Source organism: Oryx dammah, unplaced genomic scaffold, assembly GCF_014754425.2.
Source record: "Oryx dammah isolate SB20612 unplaced genomic scaffold, SCBI_Odam_1.1 HiC_scaffold_21, whole genome shotgun sequence".
NCBI lineage: Eukaryota > Metazoa > Chordata > Mammalia > Artiodactyla > Bovidae > Oryx > Oryx dammah.
This window is the reverse complement of record NW_024070205.1, coordinates 22,711,684-22,738,566: the sequence shown is the minus strand read 5'-3', so window position 1 is coordinate 22,738,566 and position 26,883 is coordinate 22,711,684. Positions and strand designations below refer to the sequence as shown.

Sequence of the window (26,883 nt, the reverse complement as noted above, 5' to 3'; positions counted from 1 at the left end):
TTATTAGTTAGCGTTTATTGACCCTTGTCTCCCCACACTCTCCTACTGAACACAGTCAAGGCAGAAAATGGGTTCTCAGCACCCCAAATAAAGTATAAAAAGATGGAAAAAGCAACAGAAAATAGGTAGTGGTGATACTGGCCCAACAGGATGAATGTACTTAATGCCATTGAATTGTACACTTAAGAATGGGGAAAATAATCATTTTTATGTTATGTATATTTTATCACCATGACAAATTTAAAAAAGTAAAATAGATTTAAAAACAAAGCAACAGACATGGTAATGATTAATATTTTACCCTAGTTGTCTGTGCTCGGGGGAAAGCAAAGGTCTCACAGAGAGATGGTAATTGGGGATCAGGCAAAACTCCTTTATCGCAATCCTGCATTCCCCGAGTCTTTGTATTTCACCCTCTCTGACAGTGCTAGCGAAAACAAGCTTCTACTCATGTCAGTCTCACAAAGCTCGTGGAGCTCTGGGGAAGCGGTGCTAGAGTCTGTGTGTCTTCACATGTCTCCAACAAAATCATCAGCTAAGAACTGTCTGTGGAATCCTCATGGTTGACGGCGGTAAGAAAAGGAAGCCTGATTCCCAGATCCCAGCTGAAGCTCTGAACTCATAAGCGGAGAGAAAGAGGAGATGGACGTCACTGCGATGGTGTAAATATGGAAATGTACAGTGACACATCACCCATTTGATGTTCAGAATAGAACCACCCTTTAGCTCTGTCCCTCTAGATGCAATTGCTCCACATCCTGTCTGCCTGAGTGGTAATATCCAGGAACTGGCTAATTCGCCATCCCCTCACTTACCCCTGGTTGGTTCCCCATTCATTCCGAATGCAAAGGTGCTTGTGTACTGGATCCTTCATGTAACCTTCGTAGCAGAGGCATTCCCCTTAGAAGCAGGGTGAGGAAGAAGGAAAAGAAACACAAAGAAATTGATTGACATGTCTGTGTTGGAGAAAATGTAATGATCAGATCAAACTCTAACAGTGGAAGGGATGAGGCCATAAATCCCGTTATGCCATACATTCCCATCTCCACTGACCATGCAAAGGAACACAGCACCAATCGTCCATTTTCACTACGTGATGACTTTCACTAGTGGAGGAAACTAACATTTACACAGCACCTGTTACATGGGCTCCGCAGACACAAAATCCAAGAAGGACTGAGCAAGAGGCTTTTTCATCTTTATTTTCTCAGTGGCCAAATACTGCAAGGTATGTATTTCGTGTCCGACTCTTTGCGACCCCGTGGACTGTAGCCCACCAGGTTTCTCTGTCCATGGGATTCTCCAGGCAAGAATACTGGAGTGGGTTGCCATTTCCTTCTCCAGGGGATCTTCCCAACCCAGGGATCGAACCCAGGTCTCCCACATTGCAGGCAGCTGCTTTAACCTCTAAGCCAGCAAGGAAGCCCCCATTAGATGAACAGTACATGTTTAAACACCACATAAGTGAGTTATTTTATCAAATATTTCTAAGAAACTTGAAGAGTATGTATTATTAGCCATGTTATGCTGATAAGGGAAACTGAGGCTCAGAAAAATTAAGGGATCCGGAGAAAGCTTTTAAATGGCAGAGTTAACATTTGAACCTATGTCTGTCTGACTAGAGACCTTTTTCCCCAACAAAGCCCAAGAACAACTGCTGTATTTAGAGGAGGCCATTTATAGCTATTATGATTTTATAAGAACTCTAGGTTTTTAAATGAAAATAGCTATATATATATATTTTTTAATTTCTGGCTACACCCCGAGGCATGTGAGACCCTAGTTCCCCAACCAGGGATCTAGCTCATATCCCCTGCATTGGAAGGCAGCATCTTAACCACTGGCCATCCAGGGAAGTCCAAGGCTAATTATCTTTGTGCTGATAAACAGAAGGATCACCTATGTTTGTTTATGGTATCACTATGTTTCATTACCATTAGTTACTCCGATAGGGTACCAAGAGGTCCACAGCCTCTCTGGAGTCATATGCAAAACTATAGTGTGTTTATGTGCATCTTTCCTCAGCAGCCCTCCATAACATTCATCAGATTTACCAGCCAATCTAAGACCGCCCAAAAGATCAAGAATCATTGCTCTACTTAGAATGACTTTGAGGAAAATTGTAACCATTTCCTCCTATTAATAATTCCTTAGGTGATGCTATGCATCCCTAAACTGCTGAGACCAGTTTCACTACAGCACCAGTACTGACTCTTTCACAGGCTGCTCCTTTAACTTGTAGGTAGTGAAAGAACACGGTGTGACTCCCTAAAACTTGGAAATTGCTATAAAGGCACCAGGCCCTACAGAGACAAGGCGTATGGTTTCTTTATCTCCTTGGGAAGAGATGCTGTAAAAGGACAGAGATGGAATAATAGCTTTGAGAGCTATTTCCTCTTTTCAAAGATAAAAAACAATAAAAATGAAGTGAAGGGGCCTTACAGTTATGAGGGCAGGGATTGTGTAGGCTCTGAGCAAGAAGTTTTTGTTAAACTCTAAGCACAGACATTCTTGCCAACATTGCCCTATAAGCTACTGCCCATCAGAGTCTCACAACCAGATAAAACTCATCGTCCTCTCCCGCACCTACTCAGTCAAGGTGCTCAGGAGTGGAGTGAAAACGAATAACTTCCTTTGTGAGGGATACAAAGGGAGCGTTAGAGCAATGCTTTGTCTCCTGGATGACAAATTTAGGTTTCCACGCGGGCCAGATTCACAACAGGCTCCAATTTACTGGCTTCAGAGGTGCTGAGCTGAATCTAGGAATGGTCAGGGAGCTGGGAGTCAAACATAAGAAAGCACAGCTGATGATAAGGCTTCTGGTGAAGGCGGTTTCGCTGATAGAGGGAAAGAAAATGGACAAGGACCAGAGGAAGGCAAGAAGGGAAATACCAGGAGCTGGGCTTCATACCGTATCAATTCCAAAGAAAGCATGGACTCTAGATTGAAAGTTACACAAGGGCAGGAATAAGCTAGTTTTTCCTCTTTTTGAATAGACCTTGTATAAATACTGTGTAGTGGACAATAATAAACAAATTAATTGAAGTGTGCCCTAAATTTATAGATAACACCACCTCTCCCCAAGATGCCAATATCAAGCCAATTAATGGGTCAAGTGTCCAGATATGATTCTCCCTTAAGCAGATCATCTTTTAATTTCCTTGTGGACATTTAGGCATGGATATGATATGACAAAACAGGAAGTAATCTCAAGAGGTTGTCAAACCCATCACTCTGACTCTTAGAAAGCTCTTGGCTGGATGCCTTGCCTGGAATTAAAGACTAACAAAAAAGTGAATCCTTCCTCCACACTTGATATCTAGTTACCACAAAATGTGTAGAAATAAATGCAGTAACAACCCAGAGTTCAAGCAGAGCTTGATTTTCTAATGATGGCAATACCTACCATTTGTAGAGCACATTTACCTTCCTCAAATTGCCTTCATAGTCATTATCCTCTTATGAGGTTTCCATCATTCATTACTATGTGGGGATACAGTATTGACAACAAAAGCTTTTCTCCATACAATGGTAAATGCAGCCCCAAATCAGAGTAACAGAGAGATGTTTCAAACATATCAGGTTAGAGTTTGAGGATTTCCAAAATTTGCCTCTTAAATCATCCTCATTTCTGGGACTCACCAAACTTTCCTCTTCTGTATTCCTCTTCAAAACCAGTTTGGCCATCTACATTGAAAGGAATTCAGACTTGATGAGGAAAGTTGCTATGGCAACCAACTGCTAAATCTTGACTTTAAGAGGGGTTTCGTGCAAGCACAGGCTCTGACTGTTAGCTGTGAATTTTAAAGACCCCACAAGGGTGTTGGATGCCCTCCTAAGCTCGAAGTGTTACAGTCTCTGCATCTGCTGTGACAGATGGCAGGGAACACAGGACGTGCCGACTCTGGTGGTGTTCATAGGAATCCAATGGAGAGACGTGTCTCGGCCACGGAGAAGTGCCCAACCGCGATGAAGCGTGCCCTGCAGGAGGCACTCAAAGGCAGCCACATTGCCAGAGAGCAGAACCCCACCCAAGAGCTGATCCATGTAGGGCCTGGAGATGCTTACACTTGATCTGTGCTTGACACCCTGAAGCAGACACCTCGAGGTACCTTCTGTGATGTGCAGTGCCTTCGGTCATTTCCCACTCATTCCACAGACGGATGGAGGCACAAACCTCACTGAAGGGTTAAAGGAAGACCTTGAAGCCAGAGCTCCTCAGACATGACTGGGCTGAACACAGGTTCTTCATGAAGTAAATACAGAGATCAATGCCAAAAAGCCCTAATCCTCTCCAACCTTCAGGTAGCTGCTGACTTTTATTTAAATGAATTGGGTATGCTTCATCCAAAAAGAGAAATCTTTGCAAGACATCTGGGAGGGAATAACATCTAATTGCCTGGTCTCCTCTTCTGGGCAGACATCAGGCTCAGAATCAAATAGCCACATGTGACTCTGGGAGGACAGACAGAGGGAAATAAGCCAAAAGTACACCCTGAAGCAAAGTGCTTTAACTGAGCCACAAAAGGAGTTTGGGGTGAGTGGGCAATCCAGTGGGCAGGAACAAAATGGGAACTATGGTACCCCGCCAAACTGGGTTCTGAAAACTAGGGAAGACTAGGGAAAGAGAGAGAGAAAGGTCTTTGTTCAGAGCGAGTAAAGGGGAGGAGGGTCAGAGTGAGTCTGGGAACTAGTCAATGCCCCTCACCAGATTTTACACACTTCTTCCAGGATGGGATTGGCCTACACAAAGGTCTGGGACAGAAGGAATTTCAGTGACCATCTTGGGTGGTGATTAAAACTTGATTTAGCTTGGAAGCCCATCCTCCTTGCAGACTCATAAAAGCTACATATCCTGAAAAGGGCAATGAAGGTCTGTGGCCGGAAATGATGGGGGCTGTGAAATCCAGCAGGTGTGTGAAGCCTCCACAGCTGCCCATATGGCAGAACAAAGGCCAGGAATGGAGCAGAGAGAGAGAGAGAAGTTGCTGAAGCTAGTCAGTCTGCATTGCCCTCAGAAAACCGATCAACCAAAATATAGCTGCCACAAAAACCCTTAGAAAGTACAGAAAAAGTCAACACCTGGCTGGATCCAGGCAGGATACAATTTCAATAGTTTGCTGTTAGCCCCACGTGATCAGAGACGCACCCAGGGTCACCAACCTGGGAGGATCTGGGAGAGAAAGTCAGCATGTGGTTGCCAGAGGGCTTCCAGGCTAGAAGCTTTAGGTACATAATGTCCCGCCCAAATAGCACAGTGGGAGAATGGCAAGGGGAGGCTGGAATGGAAAATGGATCTCAAGTTTCTTCTAGCTACGCCTTCTGCAGATTCCTGACCCATCTCTAGGTCTGTGTAGCCACCCTCCATAAACCATGCCAGGGCAACATAAGGAGGGCATAACAACGTTTATTTTTCCTCTGTCTTTTTTCTCCTTCCCTGGTGTGTTATTTTTCTATAGCCACCATAAAAAAATTACCACAAACTTAGTGGTTTAAAACAAGAGAAATTTACTACCTTGCAGTTCTGCAGGTCAGAAATCTGATGTCAGTCTCACTGGGCTAAAAACAAGGTGTCCACAGGGCCATGTTCCTTTCTAGAGGCTTGAGGGGAGAATCATTTTCCTTGCCTTTTCCACCTTCTAGACGATGCCTGAATTCACTGGTTCCTCAGCCTTCAAATCCAGCAATGGCTGGTGGAGTTCTTTTCATGTCATATCACTCTGGCCTCTTCTCCCTCCCTCTTCCACTATTAAGCACTCTTGTGATTTCATTGGGCCTACTTGATTAATTCAGGATACTCCCCTTATTTTAAGATCAGATGTCCAGCAACCTTAATTTCATCTGCAACTTGAATTCACGTTTGCCAGGTAACATAACACTTTAACAGGTTCTTCAGATTAGGAAGTGAACATATTTGGGGGCCCATTATAACACCTGAGCCCTGAAGAACTGATGCTTTCAAATTGTGGTGCTGGAAAAGACTCTTTCTTGAGAGTCCTATGGACAACAGGGAGATCAAACCAGTCAATCCTGAGGGAAATCAACCCTGAATATTCACTGGAAAGACTGATGTTGAAGCTGAGGCTCCAGTACTTTGTCCACCTGATGCAAAGAGCTGACTCATTGGAAAAGACCCTGATGCTGGGAAAGACTGAGGGCAGGAGGAGAAGGGGACGACAGAGGATGAGATGGTTGGATGGCATCACTGACTCAATGGACACGAGTTTGAGCAAGCTCCAGGAGATAGTGAAGGACAGAGAGGCCTGGCGTGCTGCAGTCCATGGGGTCACAAAGAGCTGGACACGACTGAGCAACTACACAACAAGCTATACCACCACCCCACCTGGTACTTCTGTGCAGGTGATGAGTAAACACACACTTAAGTTTGGAACATGTTGGAAGGATGCCTAAGGAGAGCTTCAGGCTCTAGGGGAGGGGGTGCTCCTTTGCAGTGACTGAGCACCAGTGCTTGCGTGTGTGTTTGTGTGTGTGAAAAAGTATACACGTGCACTTGCACAGTTCTACCCATCCACATGGGCAGAGCCCTCAGCATGGCTGGGAAAGCACATGTCCCAACACTGTGGCATTTCCAAGTGAGTTAGCTGGAGGACTGCAAAAATAACGTGGGCTTGACTTGCAGCCAATTCCCACACTCAGCTCCTTGGAGAAAGGCTCTAGGATAGAGTGTGGGAGGCGATAAAGTTTCTTGCTGATGAGTGTGTGGGATGACCACATCATCCCCTGCACAGACAGAAGCAGGGCAGGAAGGGGGAGGGTTTCCAACCCCAGCACTGATGGAAATGAAAGTCTCTGCAGCCATCATTTCCCAGAGGCTACCCTGAATGAAGATATTGCGCCTTAGTTCTGTTGGGGGTTCTTGTTTTAACCTCCATCCCTGGCTTTCCAGTTGGAATTTCATTAATTGCCACAAATACTGGGAAGCCACTGGCAGGGGAGGGGCTTCTCAAAGGCATTTGCAGTGAGGATTAGCAATGAGACATCAGGAGGGGCTGAAGAGGTGATGGGAGCTTCGCTGTGGACAAGGAGCTTTTTTAGCTTCCAGCTTGGGAAACAGGGATGTCCAGCAATGGTGACTGGTGAATAGTGTTACAGCGACAGGTGTGTTGGCTTTGACCTTTACAACCCCACTTCTGCTCCGATTTCATGGTGGATAGAACACCAGCTCTGCCTGTGGCAGCCATGGGACTTCAGGCAAGACATGTACTTCTTAGGGAACTTGAGCACTGACCTAAAGTAAGGACGGGTTTATCTCTAAGACCGACCAGGCTTAAAACATCAATCCCTCTTTCCACATGTTATTCAAAGAGCTTCCTGTTCTTTAAAACCTCAGGTGGAGCTTCCAAGACCCTCTGGAGGTCACGCTTCTCTCAGAAGTGACTTTAACAAGTGAGATTGGCCAGGGTCTCCTCATGCAGGTCAGAGAGGGCCAGAGACTACTCAGTTGCCTGGAGAGGCCCCACCACTGAGATAAGCCCGCTTTTCTCTCCTGAGCACGCTGGCTTTTGGGCATGGTGCACAGCCCATCTGTCTGGTTTGGTGTTTGCCTGACAGCGTGGGAGGAGCATGAAGTAAGCACAGTCTTAGACATCAGATGTTTAAAATGCTGTGCTTTCTCCTCCATATGGGGGCCTAGAATCTCTGCGATGGGCCCACGTAACAACAACTTTCAGACCTAAGAAGGTGAACTTTTGATGCTGCGGTTACCTGTTATTCCCCCAGAGAGCTGCAGCAATGGATTATAACAGAAGTAAGAGCTAGGTCTCTTGGAGGCAACTTTGACTGATATCCTCACAGCTTGGCACCTGACTGAGATGCATCTGTGTGTGTGTTTACGTGTGTGTGTGTGTGTGTGTCTGTATGTGCATGTGTATAGGAGGAGGAAGAAGAGGGGGTGGTACATGAGGTACAGAGAGCTGGAGGAGCCGGCCCTAGACTCCAAGAGTGTTTCACTTGGGGGTCTTGGATGTCAGCACATCCCCTTCCCTGGTTCTAAGGCATCTTACCATGCCTCTGGTAAGGAGAAAAGGAAAGATATACCCATCTGAATGTAGAGTTCCAAAGAATAGCAAGGAGAGATAAGAAAGCTTTCCTAAATGATCAATGCAAAGAAATAGAGGAAAACAATAGAATGGGAAACCCTAGAGATCTCTTCAAGAGAATTAGAGATACCAAGGGAACATTTCATGCAAAGATGGGCTCGATAAAGGGCAGAAACAGTATAGACCTAACAGAAGCAGAAGATATTAAGAAGAGATGACAAGAATACACGGAAAAACCATACAAAAAATATCTTAATGATCCAGATAACCACGATGGTGTGATCACTCACCTAGAACCAGACATCCTGGGGCGCAAAATCAAGTGGGCCTTAGGAAGCATCACTATGAACAAAGCTAGTGGTGGTGATGGAATTCCAGTTGCTATTTCAAATCCTAAAAGATGATGCTGTGAAAGTGCTGCACTCGATATGCCAGCAAATTTGGAAAACTCAGCAGTGGCCACAGTTGGAAAAAGTCAGTTTTCATCTCAATGCCAAAGAAAGGCAATGCCAAAGAATGGCAATGCCAAAGAATGTTCAAACTACCACACAATTGTACTCATCTCACATGCTAGTAAAGTAATGCTCAAAATTCTCCAAGCAAGGCTTCAACAGTATGTGAACTAAGAACTTCCAGATGTTCAAGCTGGATTTAGAAAACACAGAGTAACCAGAGATCAAATTGCCAACATGCGGTGGAAAAGAAAGGGAATTCCAGAAAAACATCTACTTCTGCTTCATTGACTACACTGGAGGCTTTGACTGTGTGGATCATAACAAACTGGAAAATTCTTAAAGAGATGGGAATACCAGGCCACCTGACCTGCCTCTTGAGAAACCTATATGCAGGTAAGGAAGCAACAGTTAGAATTGGACATGGAACAACAGACTGGTTCCAAATTGGAAAAGGAGTATATCAAGGTTTCATATTGTCACTCTGCTTATTTAACTTCTATGTAGAGTACATCATGAAAAATGCCAGGCTGGGTGAAGCACAAGCCGGAATCAAGACTGTTGGGAGAAATATCAGTAATCTCAGATATGCAGATGACACCACCCTTAAGGCAGAAAGGCTGGCTTAAAACTCAACATTAAAAAAATGAAGAGCATGGCATCCGGTCCCATCCTTTCATGGCAAAGAGATGGGGAAACAATGGAAACAGTGACAGACTTTATTTTCTTGGGCTTCAAAATCACTGCAGTTGGTGACTGCAGCCATTAAATTAAAAGATCCTTGCTACTTGGAAGAAAAGCTAGACCAACCTAGACAGCATATTAAAAAGTACAGACATTACTTTGCCAACAAAGGTCCATCTAGTCAAAGCTATGGTTTTTCTAGTAGTCATATATGGATGTGAGACTTAGACTATAAAGAAAGTTCAGTGCTGAAGAATTGATGCTTTTGAACTGTGGTGTTGGAGAAGACTCTTGAGAGTCCCTTGGACTGCACAGAGATGAAACCAGTCAATCATAAAGGAAATCAATCCTGAATATTCATGGGGGGACTGATGCTGAAGCTGAAACTCCAATACTTTAGCCACCTGATATGAAGAACTGACTCATTAGAAAAGACCCTGATGCTGGGAAAGATTGAAGGCAGGAGGAAAAGAGGATGACAGGGAATGAGAAGGTTGGATGGCATTACAGACTCAATGGATATGGGTTTGAGCACGCTCCGGGAGTTGGTGATGGACAGGGAGGCCTGGCGTGCTGCAGTCCATGGGGTTGCAGAGCATTGGACACTAGCAACTGAACTGAACTGAACTGAACCATGCCTCTGAGAAGGAGCTATCTGTGTACTGCGTCTACTGGAGCTAGGTCTTTATGCTGCTAAGTCGCTTCAGTCGTGTCCGACTCTGTGTGACCCCATAGACGGCAGCCCACCAGGCTCCCCCGTCCCTGGGATTCTCCAGGCAAGAACACTGGAGTGGGTTGCCATTTCCTTCTCCAATGCATGAAGGTGAAAAGAGAAAGTGAAGTCGCTCAGTCGTGTCTGACTCTTAGTGACACCATGGACTGTAGCCCACCAGGCTCCTCCGTCCATGGGATTTTCCAGGCAAGAGCACTGGAGTGGGGTGCCATTGTCTTCTCCAAGGTCTTTATAAAGAAAATCATAGATGATCTCCTTCTACAATGAAAGAGCAAAGCAACCTGGGATGAAGGCTCCATATTCCTGGTATCTTGCAGTTCAAGAAGCACTTTGAACATCCCAATGCATACTCTGTCTGAATTCAAACCCTCTCTCAGAGCAGTCCCGGCCCCACTGGATAATATAACAGCCTGAAAGATGCCTATACCCTTTGGCCCAGTAATCTCTCTTCTAAGATTTATTTGAAGAACGTGACTTCAAATGTGCCCTACATTTATGTGGAAAGATATTCAGTTTAGTAGTATTTGTAAAAATTAAAAATTTAATGCATCCTAAATGTCAAATAATACAGGACTATTTAAATGAGCTATGATACAGACATACAATAGAATACCAAATGGTCGTTAGAAATCACATTATTGAGGATTATTTAGCATTTCTAGAAATTTCCCATGATAGAATGTGTGAAAAAAATCAAGAAAACTCTACAGGACTTGGTGTGCTTACAAACCTCTAAGAATCAGTCACTGTAAAAGATCAGAAGGGAGGACATTAAACTTTTTAAATGATTTCTCCAGGAGATAGAATTATAGATGAGAATCATTTTCTTCTATATGCTTTTCTAAATTTTCCAAATTTTCTGCAATAAACAAGCATAACGATTTCAGACCTCATAGCTGATATCCCCTGACTGCAAGGAAATGGGCGGTGGAGGTCATCCTGAAATATCTGTGGGGCTTGTGGCTATAGTCAGGATGCTTCCAAGGCTTCTGCCAGAAGATGACCCACATTTCAAGCCAGCACACTCAGGGGCCCAACCACATGCTGCCAGTCTGCACAGCCTTGGCTCCCAATGATAATGGGTCAATCAGGAGGGGTGGCCTGGATTTTGAGAGGGTGATTGCAAGAGGCATGAACTCTGACAGTTACCCGCTGCCCGATGCTCCTGCCTACCAGTTTCAGGGTCGCATTGGTGTTCACAGGGGTCCAGGAGCCGCCGGGCACAGAGGTCCATGGCCCAGGGTCCACTGGAGTTCTGCTGAGAGAAGAGAACCACTTGGGCAGGGTTCAGCCAGTCACTGGCATCCAACTGGCTCCCCTCCAGCAAGATGAAGCGGCTCCCTGCAGGGCAAGAGAGAGGACATGTGCTTGTGTGTGCACATAACACCCACCACCCACCCCTCGACATACACACACATGTATGACAGAAGACAGAATAAGGGATGCTCTGCAGATTAGCCCCAACCCCAGGTCATTACCTCTGCTAATCCTGGCCCACAGCGAGTCACAGAGCCAGGAGTCAGCAGACAGACGCTCAGCCACCTCTTGGACCTCCTGCCACATCATCCCTTGCTGACTCGCCCCATCCCATCTCTACTAGGGTGGACCCAGGGGATAGAGGGACGGAGCAGCTCTGTGATGGCTGTGGCATGGCTCCATCAGACCCAGCCACGGGCGCTGGCACTTATCCAAGGAACAGGGACCTGCTGCCTGTCTTCAGTTGCCATGAAATAGCAGGCACTCTAACCCCCTGGACAGTCCCCACCTGTTTTCAGCCTTAACAGCGACTGAGAGAACAGACATTAACAAGTCAATTAGGTGCTCTGGGCTTTACTAATTCAGGGACTCTCCAAACCTATATTATTCCTTCATTATATTGGGGTTCCCCTGGGTGAAAGTAAATTATTGCTTCAGCTTGCTAGGCTCATAGCAAGTTACTGCAATTAGGAATTTCTCACCAGGCATACCAATTGGAAACATGACTGATACTTCAACACTCGACTATTTCACTTAGCTTTTCCCCATTCAAAGGCTAAGAGAATCTTGGTGGCTATGTACCTATAGCCAGTAAGCTCTGTATTTATCCACCAAGTGAAGTGAAGTCGCTCAGTTGTGTCTGACTCTTTTCGATCCCATGGACTGTAGCCTACCAGGTTCCTCTGTCCATAGGATTTTCCAGGTGAGAGTACTGGAGTGGGTTGTCATTTTCTTCTCCAGGGTATCTTCCCGACCGAGGGACTGAACCCAGGTCTCCTGCATTGTAGGCAGATGCCTTACCGTCTGAGACAGGTGCTTATTGAAAAGCAAACAGAAATGGGCACAGAGAGGAGAGAATGATCTGCTCATTTTTTTTAAAACCTGTTTTCTGATTCCATCAGAAATGGACATGAACTTGGGCAAACTCCAGGAGATGGTGACGGACAGGGAGGCCTGGCATGCTGCAGTCCATGAGGTCACAAGAGTCGGACACAAATGGGCAATTGAACAACACAACAATCTGATTTCATTGGTGGACAATCTAATTTTGTCCTCTGTCTTTCTTATCTGGGTATATATTTTTTTCTTACTAATAGTAACAGGTCACAGTGGACCCTGGCTCGTCTGTATCTTTCCTGCCCACCCTGAAGCCTTCCTCTCTGGGTGGGGGCGGAGGAATGGCATCCTCAGAGGTGGACTTACCATCAGCGATGAGGTGCTCGGGGACGTGCAGGGTGATTCTGACCACGAGGGGGCAGCTGATATGCGAGGCGCACACAAGGCCAATCACGCAGCTGGTGATGCTGATCAACGTCAAGGTCGTCTTGTTCACAGGACTTCGGGGAGAGCCCACTGAAAACAAGACAAAAGCAAAGCATTTGGTGGTAAGAATCTTGGCAGTGAAGGGCCCTTTGCTGCCCGACCTGGCAAATAGGGGCGGGAGCGTGCAAACACAGGCCAGGTGGGAGATATGTCTAGTCCATGAGCTTCAGGGAACACCATGGCATCACCTGGAGTCAGAGGGGACTGGGCCACAGGTGGTCGTCAGTGTGAACAGCGGTCAGTCGGGTGCAAGTTCCTGTGCATGCTTCCTGAGCCAGGTTCACAAGGGAAGTCATAAAGGAGGGCACTGCCACCCGCTACTCGGCTGGCTGGCAGAGCTCTAACCTCTTGCTCAAGGGTGGTGGGAAGGCTTTCACCCAACGCTGGAAGTCCCTGCACTTTCCATGGTTTTCCACAGAGGGTGCTCTCACAAACCAGCTCCTCCACTCCTGGAGCTCAAACCCCACCTCCCACCCCTAGGCAGGAGTCCTAGGGCCTGGAAGGAGGAAAGCAAGGAAAGCTGGCTCTTGTCACACCTGAATGCTCTCCCTAGTCCTGCAGTCCTTGGGGTATGGTTATAAACAGAAGCTTAGAGATAAAATAAGAAAGCTGAGGGATAAGGAACATGTCCAGGTAGGTAGGGACAGGGCTCAGAAGGGAGGTTTTGGGGGTGTGTTTTCTGTTTGGGAGTTAACAAGAGGGACCTTTCATAGATGTGGGAACTTAATAAAATGTGTGGATCCTATGGAATTATCTTATAGTCTGTGTAAGTATTTATTACTGGCAATGTGCTCAGTGTTTTTACATGCATGACGTTAAACATTTGCTTCCTGACGATACGTCTATGAGTCTGAACAGAAACTGCCCACTTTGCAGATAAGGGAAATAAGGCTCGAAGGGATCAACTTAACAGCGACAGTTAACACTCAGGCAGTGTAGTTACGTGTCAGGCACCAGTGCCCAGGGTCTTCCATAGTTCACATCACTTAACAGGGCTGCAGCCTAAGGAGGCAGCGCCCATAGAAATACTGCAGAGAGGCCACAGGGCAAGTCTAGAGTCAAGCTGCTACTAGGGAGGGGAGCCAGAATCAGCACACACGTCCAGCAAGGCTACGACCCCCAGCCAGTTCACTATTCACTCTCTGGGCCCAGTGAGGTCTTTGGAACCACTGTTCTCAGGAACACAGGGAAAGATTTGGACTCCGGATGCACACATCTTTCATGGGAGCAGGTTCCCTGAGCAGGTGTGTTGGCAATAGCTGGGAAGGAAAGATTCCAGAATCGCAGATCGCCTCTGGATCCCCTGTCCCTTGTTATCTGGAGATATTCTATCATGTGAGTATACTTCAAGATGGAGCCTGTTTCCCACACTTACACACTCTACCTCCAGCCCACACCAAGCCCGAGCAGGAGATAGACTCACTACTAGAATGGCCCTCAGGCACTCAAATGCAGTACCCAGAACTAGGCTCTCCACCTTCCCTCCAGTCCTGCTCTCCTGCCCACCTCCACTGCCCAATGAATGGCACTGCCACCTCCTTGGTTTCCAAGTTCAAAAACCCCATCATGTCTAACTTTTCCTTCTCTCATAAGCCACGCCCTCCCTGCCACAGGTGTGTCTGAAATTTCTCTTACTCCACCCTCTGCCTCCCTACCTGTGCCCATCATCTCACCCGCAGATTATGGCCACAGCCTTCCACCCAGTCTCCCTGGTCAACACCCCACCCCTCCTCTACTCTCATCTACTCCAGCCTCCACGCTGCCCTGGAGGGATGGTTCAAAAAGCTGAGCAGACCAGCGACTTGGCTCTTTAAAAACCCTCCATGACTCCAACTGAAGTGTCAGGTCCAAATCCTCCTTGGACTGGCAGTGGACTTTCTCCTGATCTTCTGGCCTTGTCTCTGTAGCAAACCACAGGCTTGCCCCGGAAGCTTGATTCTAGTAAACCGTTCACTGCGCTCTGACTCAACAATTATAGTTTATGTCCCTGTGACTTTGCACATATTATTTCCTCCTCCACAGAGTGCCATTTTGTCACCTTGTCAGCCTATTCTTCAGGTCTCAGCTCAAACAATATCTCCCTGTAAACACTTCCCTGAAGCCTTCAAGAAGAGATTCTCACCATTCCTTACTCTCCCTCCAGCCCTCCTGCGCCCTGCTGTTACAGCCCTCCTCACACATTGCTGTCACTGTTCACAGGCGTTTGCCACTGCTCTCCTGCGACAGCAATGACTTGCTGCCCAGCCTCTTGTCTCTCTGGTCCTTCTGCAGCATCAACCCATCACCCAGCATCTCTACCGGACTTCACAATTTCCAGGGGTTCCCTGTGACCTACAGTGGTGGTGGCTGTTTAGTCGCTAAGTTGTGTCCGACTCTTACCACTCCACGGACAGTAGCCTGCTGGGCTTCTCTGTCCATGGTGTTCTCCAGGCAAGAATACTGGAGGGGATTGCCATTTTCTTCTCCAGAGGATCTCCCCAACCCAGAAATCGAACTCGGGTCTCCTGAATTGTAGGCAGATTCTTTACCAACTGAGCTATGAGGCTTAAATGCATTTGACCTACAGAACCAAGTACAAACCCAGTAAATGGTTTGCATGGTCCTCTGGCAGCTAGCCTGTTACCCACCCACATCCCTCATCTCCTGGTGTGCCTGTTTATTCAAATCCTAGATTACAACTGCCATACTGAACTCCTTTCCCTTGCTTGAAAATGCCATGTTCTTTTGTGTATCTGCTCTTTTCTTCTACTGAAATGCCCTTCCCCTAGATTTTTCTCTTTCAAGAAATTCTATACATTGTATACAAACCGAGGCTAATTATTTTCTCCTTTTTTGTCTCCTTTTGCTGCCAGGTAGAATTAACTGTTCTCTCTTCTGAGTACTCATTTTACTTTATTTATATTATTAAATTAAGCCTTATCATTGTGCCATGTTCTCATGGTTCTACTACCAATCACAAAGCCTGACCCATGGCGTGTGGGTTATAAAATTTCCTGCTGGCCTGATTGATGTATCCAGTTCAATTCAACAAACACTGGTGAGCATCTATTACAGGCAAAATCCCTCACTAGGCACTTTGGAAAAATAAATTAGACATGCCCATCCATAAGAAGCTTACAGTCTAGTTAATCACAACAAACAGCTAGTTGATTCACTAGGAGAGCCTGGTATTTTAAAAGGAATAGTTTTATGCTGCAAAGAAACTCATTCTAATTCATTACTATAGATTTTCCTAAGCAGGGTTTTATTAAAGCAGAAACCTACCCTGCTTTGCTGTGGCCCAGGGTCGATGGGCCTAGGTCAACTCTCTGCTGTACAGAAATATGTAATGAGGGTCAAAGGTCCATATTCTTACCTCAGGGATACTGGGACATCAGAGATTAGGTGGCCCAGAGCCCCAGTGATCTCTTAAGGAAAGTGGTGGGAAGAACTTTTGTACTGATAGCAGCAGAGCCTGCAGAAACCGGAACTAAGGAATTCACAGAGCTTCTTTCAATCTCTGGGAAGAATTTCTCAGTATGTCCTGAACTTGAGTGGAGGTGGGAGAGAGGCAAAAGATAGGTGTCTACTGGGGGGCATTGGTTGATTACTGGTTGGGGGAAAGGTTACTGACTATAACACAAGGTGATGTCAAATACCCTCCAATATATCTTGAGGGGCCCCTGTCTAAAATTACTTAAGATGAAATGCTGTAGAAACCCCAAGGTTCCACTGTGGAGAGTTCTAACAGCAATACAGTAGACATCTCATAACGCCTTGTCAGTCACTGTAAGAGAACATTTTAATATAACTTAGCCCTGTGCATGAGGTATTGCTCACCCATTTAACATGGAAACGGAGGCTCAGAGAAGTTGCTGTCCTTATCCAATATCACACAGCAAGTAAATGGTGAAGCTGATTGGTGTCTGAACACAGACCTCCCTCAGCGATGATGACGGTGAGACTTCAAGGTCAAAGGCAGTAGCAGCCACAGCTGCAACAGCCATGCCTGAAGCCACTGAACATCAGGGTGGGGAGGCGTGGGCTGTGGCTACAACTCTATCAATGGTGAGGAGAATGAACGAACCAAGCCAGGTCCTGCCAGGAGAAGGGAGGGGACTTGGACAGCGGGGGTCCTGTGATTCTTCTGGGTGGATGATTAAAGGCCAAAAACCATTACACACGTTTTTTCAGGCCACATGGTTCCTCAACTATCCCACACCCTAAGCCCTGTCTGTCTCACTCAATCTCAGGATAGCTGGGTAAGCACGGGTACATATGTTGTCTATTTTTCACATAACACACTTTATCAACTTTATTTCCTGTGTCTAAACAGCAAAATATGACTCCTGAGGCTTCCGGAAGGAATTGAGAGTCTTCTGATCAAGAAACAGCCTTTCAAACAACCTGGAAACCCGTTTGAGAGTGCCATAATCTGGGAGAGATGATTCTCTGAAGTCTTCCACTCTGGCTCTTCCTCCCTCCTTAGGACGAAATGCTAATCTTCCTGCAGAAACTGGCTTTAGTCGCCAGTGCCCCCACCTAGACTCAGCACCTCTGCAGCTCTCCATCTCCCTTCTCCACTGCCCTCTCTCTCCACTTTCCCCTCCAGCCTTCCTACCTCTACTGCGCCTTCGGCTCCGGGAGGGGTCAGTGTAAAAGGTCAGTTGGGGGTCATTTTCTGCCTCCGTGCTAGAATCCCCTTCAGGGTTCAGGAAGGCGGAACCAGCTGTAGTAAAAAGACAAGAGCAAAGAAACAGTGTCTTCAGTTTTGTCTTCATGACACCAAATCACTGGGCAAGCTCAAGGGAAAAACGAGAGCAGGGTGACTGACAGTCTGGGAGGAGTAGCCACGGACACTAGAGCTTCCCGATACACAGATGTATAAGAGGATCATCACTGGAGCCCTACCTCCACCCAGCCCATCCTCCTACCGAGGCGGACCACCTGCCAGAGAAGGACGCAGGTGGACAAGGGAAAAAGGGAAACTGTCTTCATTACACGTCATGATTCTGGTGGATAGAGACTGGAATCAGGTCTTAAGGGGCACATGTCTATATGTCTTAATATCTATGTTTATTCTGGTTCTAGGTTTATATATATTCAACATGACAAAGAGAGAAAAAAGACAAAAGACCCCAAAATGCATAAAAGGAACAACCTTGATGTCCTCTAAATCGGAGAAAGACTCTGTGAACATTTGATGAATGCACCTTGTCTTTTTTCTGATACAGAAGCAGATAAAGGTTTTTTTAAAATTCCCCTTAGAAATGGCATTCTGCTGTACCTTCTATTTTATAACATCATTTTCCCCCATTGAATAGATGGTGGGCTACTTTCCATATTAACAGATATAGATCTACAGTATCATTTTAAGTCACTGGATGGGAGACAGATATACAGGTAGTTAAGCAATTCCCCACTGATGGACACTTAAGCTATTTCCAATTTTTCGCTCTTTTAAACAATGTTGTGATGAACAGTCTTTTACACACATCTTTGCACACTTGTCCAATTATTTACGAAGGATAAATTCTCTCCAATGAAATTACTTGGTCAAAAGAGTTGTATGTATTTACATTTTTGGTAAGTAGCACTCAACAGGCCTGCAGAAATACTGCTCAGGGACTTCCCTAGTGCTCCAGTAGTTAAGAATCCACCTTCCGGGGCTGGGGAGTGTGGGTTCGGTCCCTGATCAGGGAGCTGGGACCCCACAAACCATGGGGAGACTAGGTCTGTGTGCCATCAGTGAGGATCCCACATGTTGCATCTGGGACCTGACACAGCCAAATAAATATTAAAAAAAAAAGAAATACTTCCCAAATACAGTCATCCTAGCCATGCCTAAGACGGGATCAAGGATACTAATGGGCCCTGATATTAAGGAAGCCACCTTCAAGTCCTCGAATAAGATATGGATACCTCTTGCTTTGTTGTTGATCCTCTTTCTCTGGCTACTCGAGGTGTGAGAGAGCAGAGTGGCCTGCTGGTGGTTGGAGTCCACAGGGCTGGTGGCGATGATGTTATCTTTATACTTGTTCATCAGTGACAGCTTGGCATTGTCACTTCCTGTATAAGGAAAGGTCAAGGCAGAAACTTGAAGAGAAAAAGTGGAAAGAAAGTGAGAGCAAAGAAATCTGCATGAATCAGGTAGTGTTTCATAGAAATTGAAATGGGAAAGCTTTAAAGTGAGAGACTGGAAGAGACTAAAATACTTCTCTTTGATTTCTAGGGGATGACAGAGTTATAAGAGAAGGCATGAAGAAAGGAAATCCAATTCAACCACTTCTGTATTGACAGGGTCCCCATGTGTGGCCGTTTGGTGAGAGAGAGACTGCAGATTTCTTTCCTTTGGTAAGAACAAGGTTTGACAAAAATTTGAATTTCAGTGCATTCAGACAGAACTTGCCCCTTCTCTGTCATCCCAGTCTGCAGCATTCCCTATTGTCTGACAGCAGGCTCTCTCACATATTCGTGCTATCCGCCTGTTCCCCAAGTCTCTAGTTATATGGCTACTCAGTGGGCTTAGCACTATGGCAGGTGCTATGAAAAACAAGAGGTATTAAAGATATGTCTCCGTACTCTCCAGGAATTTCTGACTTTAAATCTTATAAAGTCATTCCTAGTCTTAGGGAATCTTCTCTAGATAAGCAGAATGGAAACCTCCATGATGCGATTTCACTCTTTTCAAGCCCCACTGAAAGTCCATACATTGTAAGCAAGATTTATTTCAAAAAATGTCTTCTCCAAAGATAAGTGGGCATATCCTTGAAGGATCATTGCCTTGGGATTTTATCAACAGATAGTTGTTATTTATAGAAGTATGAGAGAGAGGGGCTATAAATGAAAAGTACAGTCTTTTCCTTTCTGCATTTTATCGACCCTGGACTTGCTCAGCCACATTAGGTCCAAGACTCTTTTATCCTCAGTGTTTCACAGATACACAAAGTATCTAAGGTCAAACGGTTTGCTTGCTTTCCTTCATTTTCTTCGAAGAAGTACATCTCTTGTTAAGACCACAGAGGTTATAGGCAAGGCAGAACAACTTTCCCAGGCCAAAGCCTCAGGAGTCATAGGAAAAAACAGATACCTCTGTCCCCTCCATGTCAATGGAAAATTAAATTGCCCATGCAAACATACTACATACAAAAATGTCATACACATCTTTCTTGCTATCTCTTATTTCCATGAGGATTGCTCATTGCATATGAAAAAGCTTCTAACCCACTCTTCTGTTGGATATAAAAGTACCTCTGCTTCCCTAGCCTAGATGTCCATCAACAGATGATTGGATAAAGATGTGGTAGATATGCACAAAGGAATATTACTCAGCCATAAAAAGAACAAATTTGAGTCAGTTCTAGTGAGATGAATGAACCTAGAACCCAGAGTAAAGTAAGTCAGAAAGAGAAAAACAAACATCATATATAATGCACATATATGGAATCTAGAAAAAAATGGTATTGATGAAACTGTTTGCAGGGATGTAATGGAGACACAGATATATAGAACAAACTTGTGGACACAGTAGGGGAAGGAGAGAGTGGGATGAATGGAGAAAGTAGTGTTGACATATATATACCACCATGTGTGAAACAGATAGCTGGTGAGAAGTTGTTATATAACACAGTGAGAGCCTGGTGCTCTTTGACTACCTGGAGGGATGGGATGGGGGCAGGGGAGGGAGGCTCAAGAGAGAGGCAATAAACGTCTAATTATGGCTGATTCGCCTTGTTACATGGAAGAAACCAACACAACATTGTAAAGCAATTCTCTTTCGATTAAAAAATAAATTTAAAAATATTTTTTCAAAGTATCTCTATTTTCAGTGCCAAATGGAAATGGAAAGGGAACCAATTTATCTTTGTTCTGACTTTCTATATTAGAAGACAGCTCCCATCATCGCAGGAGAAAGCTTACTCTTCTTGCCCACTTGGGAAAGGGCCCTGGCACATCTCAATATGTATGTATGACAACCAACCATGAAATTAGAGAACAGCTGTTCCCTAGCGCCCCCTAAAGCCGCGAGATGAGAACGGAGTCACCCACCCGGCGTGAGGTCCATGCCTGCCTTCTCGTTGCAGCCCTGCAGGGAGTCAAGGGTGCGGGTGACCTGGCTGGCGAAGTCCTCCCCTCCGTTCATGCACTCTCGCTGCAGGTGGTGGCGCAGGTCGGTGATGTCGTACTCGTAGCCGTCCAGGATGGGCGTCTCCCGGATGCTCAGGGTGCCGCTGGAGTTGTGGCCCTGCACACGCGCGTTGCGCAGACTCTCCCGCCCGTGCCCGCCGATGAGCACGGAAGGAATGTAATGAATCTCGTTGGCCGCCTCGGCGCTGGCACTCTTCTGGGGTTGGGGGACCCGGCGGCGCTTGCACCAGCGCCGGCGAGTGTACAGGATCATCACCAGGCACAAGATAGACAGCAGCAGTGCGATCATGCCACCCTGGGAAGGAGGACAGCAGATGGACACGGAAAACAGGTGAGCTCCTCCCACCAAGAGGCGTCGACCCCTCCCATTGTCACCATCCATCACTCACCCATTCATTTATTCATTCATTCACTGAGGTGCAGTAAGTGCTTATAGCAAGCTTCACTCAGCAGCACAGGGACAAGTCTGCTGTGATCAGCGTTCAAGGTGAAAGAAAAATGGAACTGGGGTAATCACACATCATTTCAAGTGATCCACGGTTGCTTCTGGCTTAGCAAACAATTTAAAGAAGGAGTCTTTGTGATTGTGTGTATGTGTCTGTGTGTGTGATTTCAGCTGCTGAAATAAGGGAGAAGGTTTGTTAAGGCAGATTTGTTGCATGTAAAGCTGGTTTCAGGCCAATTTTTGGCAGTGGAATGGCAACCAGTTTCTTCCTCTTTCACATCTTAAAATCAATCATGTACAGATTCTAACTCTGGCTCCACCAGTGGTCAACAAGTCCTATAAATCTGAAACCTCAGATTCCTCATCTGTATAGTGGAAGAGGTGCCACTTACCCTTGCAGGGTGGTTTAAGGAATGTTAGGCAACTATGCAGAGTATCTAATGGAGTGTACCACAGGGCATCAAGGATGTCAGCCCAACATGCTTGGGGTGTCCCAACATCCTTAAAGGTGTCCCATTTAAGACATCCGTAAATGTCTCCCAAGTGCCCAAGCAGGAGAAAACCAGCAACCTAACCAAAGAGTAGTTTACATCCATCAGAAACTCACAACCAAGTGTGCAGAGAAATCTCATTATTCAGACGTGACTTTGGGGGTTACTGCTGCTTTAGGAGACAGCTTTCTCCCACTTGAGTGACATTTTCATCCTTGCTCTCGCTCAAGAGAAGGGACTGAGACCCACCTCCTGGAGTCAGACGGGCAGAGGAGTTTCCTTCTAAACCTTCTGGTGCCCCAAGGCCGTCCTCCGAGGCCATCACTTAAAAACCTGAACACCACTCAGTTTTCTGTCAGAGATGAGGATGTAGTGCTTGGTGAGACTGAACATCTCTCGCCTTGACGTGCGCCTGGGGCAGGATTTGGAGGGAAGCTCGCAAGCCCATCACTGCACAGCACTCAGTGGGCATAAATCTTCCCGTGCACAATCTGTATTCACTCCCTTTATTTTGGTCAATATCCCTCCGAACCTATTTCATTTGGTGGGGGTGTGCCAAATGGTTCTGCTCTCAACCTTGGGCTTCAGTCACTGCCGCCCCATCATATAGGCTAGAGATGAAAACCCTCTATTAATTCCCAGGGACCCACCCACACAATGCTGGGTCAAGATGATTTCCTCGAATGTATTAGAGGGGGCCTTTTCCAGTCTCATAATAATTATGTCTTGGATTTATAAAGTTCCTCTCCCTGTAAATATTCCCATTTATCCTCCCTCTTCCCCCACCATTACCGTGAGCAAAGGAGCATGTGTACACATGCATACACACACATACACATGTTGTTGCTTTCACACAGGCAGCTCAGAGGGGCCGACAAGAAGCAACCATCAGCTCCCAAATGACAGGTCATGTCAGCTGGGTTTTGGGGGACATACACTGGCCTCCAGGTTTTCAAATTTTTGTTTTATCTGCATAACCCTTTCTCCTGGTGCGATCTCTCAAGCAAACTCAGAGAAAGCAGGGATATGAAGCTGCTCAGGTTACAGTGGTCTTCCCTCATAGCTCAGTCAGTAAAGAATCCACCTGCAATGCAGGGGACCTGGGTTCGATCCCTGGGTCGGGAAGATCCACTGGAGAAGGGAAAGGCTACCCACTCCAGCATTCTGGCCTGGAGAATTCCATGGCCTATATAGTCCGTGGGGTCGCAGAGTCGGACATGACTGAGCGACTTTCACTTTCACGTTCAGGTTACAGTGGGAGTCCAGAGCCTGGCTAAGCACCGAACCTGGTCCCTCCTGGCAGCCCTGCAGTCGTGCGCACAGAGCCCCTGGGGCACCTCACTGGGTGTCCTCAGTGGAAGGAAGTTCTGCACCTATCTGCTGAGAATGAGTGTTTGGGTCCAATCCAACGGTTTTTCAGCAGACTCTCTATCTCAGAGTCAGACCCACTATCCTCTCCTTCACCCCACACTGAAACTGCAACTATAGGTAATTAAGCCACACAGAAGGAATAACTACCTGAGCAAGAGAAGCTGTTAGACACTGAATTAAGTTAGCAAAAGCTTGAGGTAATTTTATTCCCTAAAGAGCTGTAAGGGGAGCATAAACATCAGTCTCCCAGGAATGGTGGAAGCACTGTCTAATGCCCGCAGTGAGGTCTTCAGGCGCCCCTTCCTCTCTGATTCTCCTTTCAGGTGTTCCCAATGGGGCTGTGATAAGATCCAGGACATAGCTTCATGCCCCATATTATGCAGGAATAAAGCAAGTTCAGTGGTCTGTTATAGGGCTTTTACTATGTATCAGACATTTGCCCCCAGTGCTCAACACTTTAAAGGTAGGGTCAACAATTTCCCCATTTTACATTTGACAAGGCTTGAGCACAGAGGCTGAATAACTTGCCCAAGGTCACAGAGCAAATGAATCATAGGACTGGAATAGAACCAAAACAACTCCCACTCCAGAGCCTACCTTCTTAACCATGAAGCTGCAGTCACTCTGAGTGAGCTCTGCTCACCAGAGACATACACAGCCTGGCATCTATCTCATGAATTGTAAGAGGACAGAGTTAGAAAGTATGGGTGATTCCACCTAGATCCATCCTAACTTCTTGAAGAAAAAACGGAAACTACTCAAAGTGCACATCTAGCTGACAAAGAGGCACTACTGCAAACAAAGGACCTTGCACCAAGCACCCACTCAGCGTCCAACTCAAGGTTAGACTGCAAGGTAAAGACAGCAGGTACAGTTCAAAGTCTCTGTGTTAAAATAAGCCTGTGCATCACACACTACTACATGCCTGGAGGATACCATTAGACTCTCAACTTAGCTGCATTTTCAGCATAGAAATCTATGCTCTCTCTTAACTGAGATCCAGTAAAAATCTTCAGACTCAGGTCCTCCTTTTCTGAAGAAATGAAGGCAGAGAAACTACAAAACTTGGGAGTGCAGAACTAGTTCTACACCCAGACCCTCTTCCAATGATCTTTTCATGGCCCTATTTTGTTAGGCTCATCTGAAGTCCCCTCAGGGGCTTCCCTAGTGGCTCAGTGGTAAAGAATCTGCCTGCCAGTGCAGGAAACATGGGTTCAATCCCTAGTCTGGGAGGAATCCACATGCCACAGAGAACTAAGCCTGTGTACCACACCTACTAAGCCAGCACTCTAGAGCCCACGTACTGAACGACTGAGCCCGCGTGCTGCAGCTACTGAGCCCATGTGCCCTAGAGCCCACGCTCCTCAACAGGAGAAGCCATCACAATGAGAAGCCTGCACACTGCAACTAGGGAGGAGCCCCTACTTGCTGCAAAAATAAAATAAATAAAATTATTTTTTTTTACAAAAAGGATTGCTAAAAAATAAAAAATGTCCCCTCTACCATGTAGGAGCCTAGATACCTCAATTAGCAATATTTTATACTAATTTTTTAAAAAAATAAGCCATAGGGAGCTAGAACACAAGTTTTTGTTTGGCTAAGCCAGTTCATTTAGCATGTCTAGTACTGCTTTAGCAAAACATTCCCTCTGCGTAGAGTCACTGACTTCAGATGACCTCAGCTTTTTAAAATCTGTTACCAGTAATGATCTCCAGCCATCAGGTGAAACTTAGCACAGGCATATGAGAAAATATTCACAGTCACTCAAGCTGTGGAAAGGCCTCTCTGCATCAATAACCCAAATTGACGGCAGGTGTCACAACACTTTGCTATGACTTGCTAATTGTGACTATTACCGAAATGATAACATGCATAAGTTATATGATAATAATTTGTAATATTATTTAATAATAATAATATTTTGCAATAATAATTTGTAAAATCACCACACACAATCCCCTGACTGTTTATCTGCTCTATCCAGTGAGGAGGGTAAAGGTAGGTGAACTGTATGTGCAGGGCCTCCTCTATTCTGGGAAAAGGCATGGGTGTAGCCACTTTGATAAATGTTCCTTCTATGGTGAGGTCTCAGAAGGCTGATGCTCAAATTCCATCGCTTTTGCATTCTCATGATAAACCGTAGTTCTCTGATGTTATCATTAATCCTTCTACTTCCACTGGGGATTATAAGCAGTTTCAATGTCACAGATGCTCTAAGATTTTTCTTTCAAATAATCTAATGAAACCAACAGGTGGTAGATGAATGGAAAGAAAGCCTAGGCCAAGAAGGGCTAGGAGCTTAATAACCAAATCAAAAAGAGCAAGGTGAGTTGCACCATCTTCTTGTCTGACAAAAGACAATTTGTTGGCAAACTTATGGCTACCAAAGGGGAAAGAGGAGAGTGATAAAGTAGGAGCTTGGGATTAGCAGATACAAACTACTATATACAAAACAGACACAGACTTCCCTGGCGGTCAGTCGTTAAGTTCGCCTCCCAATGCAGTGGGTGTGCGGGTTTGATTCCTGGTTGGGGGAAATTAAGATCCCATATGCCTAGTGACCAAAAAACCAAAACAAAAACAGAAGCAGTACTGTAACAAACTCAAGACACTCATAGACATTAAAAGTAGTCCACATTAAAAAAAAAAAACCTTTAAAAAATAAAATATATAAACAAGGTCCTACTGTGTAGCACAGGGAACTATGTCCAGTTTCTTATAATAACCTACAATGTAAAAAAAAATCTGAAAAATATATATATATATAACTCATTTTGCTACATCTGAAACTAACATAACATTGTAAATCAACTATACTGTAATTTAAAGAAAGGAAGTTTGTTGAGAGGAACAAACTTCCTCCAAGCATTCAACCCCATTCGAATAGACTTGCCGATGGCTTGTGAACACCAGCACACAGATGAACGCTGTGGGCAAGGTTGTCCCTCAAGCTTCACAGAGGGTGCACAGTTCTTCATATACCTACACCTGGCTTTGAGCTTTGGCATCACCCTAGCTGTGCTCAGAGTAGGTACTTCATTTATGTGTTAAGTTCGTTTTTTTTGGCATTAAAAACAAAACAAACAGAAAAAGCATTAAGGAACATGTGGACCCAACTGACAAGTAACAAACGCAAACTGAACATTAAAAAAAAATAACACCAGTGGCAAGATATGGAATTATTGTGCTCTTTATTCATTTTTTCATGAGATTTCTGATTATTCTATTGATTTCCCTCAAAACTGTTACAATTTTGTATCTAGAAGTTTGTTTGGGGTCTATGGGACCTCCACATCTATTAATAAGATGCTTACAAAAGATGGCATTAAAAATATATTTTTCTTTTAAAAAATCAATAAATCATTTCTAGCAGCTCTAATAGAGATCAAACAAATGAAATCAGCTTTTATTTCATCATGAAACTGACATTTCTGGCACTTAGCTGAGAGGGTAGTGTGAGGTTTGTCAGACAATTTGCAGATTTTGGAATATTTATGTAACAGTGTTTTATATAACATTGCTGGTGACTGCTCAGGGATAGAAAATTCTAGGCAGATTTCCCTTTTATGCTCACCTCAGTCATGCAGGCCAACCACAAGACTGTCTCATTATCTGACCTGCCTATCTGTCCTGGCTCTGGGTCATTTCTCTCTCTCTAAGCTAACCCTTACTTGTCCTTCAAAGTCAGTTCAGTGACATAACTCAGCCAATTCTTCTCTAT

At 45.3% G+C, this 26,883-nt stretch overlaps 1 protein-coding gene across 1 annotated transcript in view; it reads right to left on the bottom strand.

Moving 5' to 3' along the window:
- The window catches only part of ASTN1 (astrotactin 1), a 359,002-nt gene that overhangs the window by 178,273 nt on the left and 153,846 nt on the right, over nucleotides 1–26,883 (bottom strand). The window contains exons 3-8 of the mRNA XM_040263917.1: nucleotides 20,757–21,150; nucleotides 18,630–18,776; nucleotides 17,329–17,436; nucleotides 12,609–12,758; nucleotides 11,103–11,270; nucleotides 816–900 (exon numbers count right to left, since the gene is read on the bottom strand). Coding sequence (XP_040119851.1) covers nucleotides 816–900; nucleotides 11,103–11,270; nucleotides 12,609–12,758; nucleotides 17,329–17,436; nucleotides 18,630–18,776; nucleotides 20,757–21,150 — 1,052 coding nt within the window. The remainder of the gene's footprint in view (nucleotides 1–815; nucleotides 901–11,102; nucleotides 11,271–12,608; nucleotides 12,759–17,328; nucleotides 17,437–18,629; nucleotides 18,777–20,756; nucleotides 21,151–26,883) is intronic.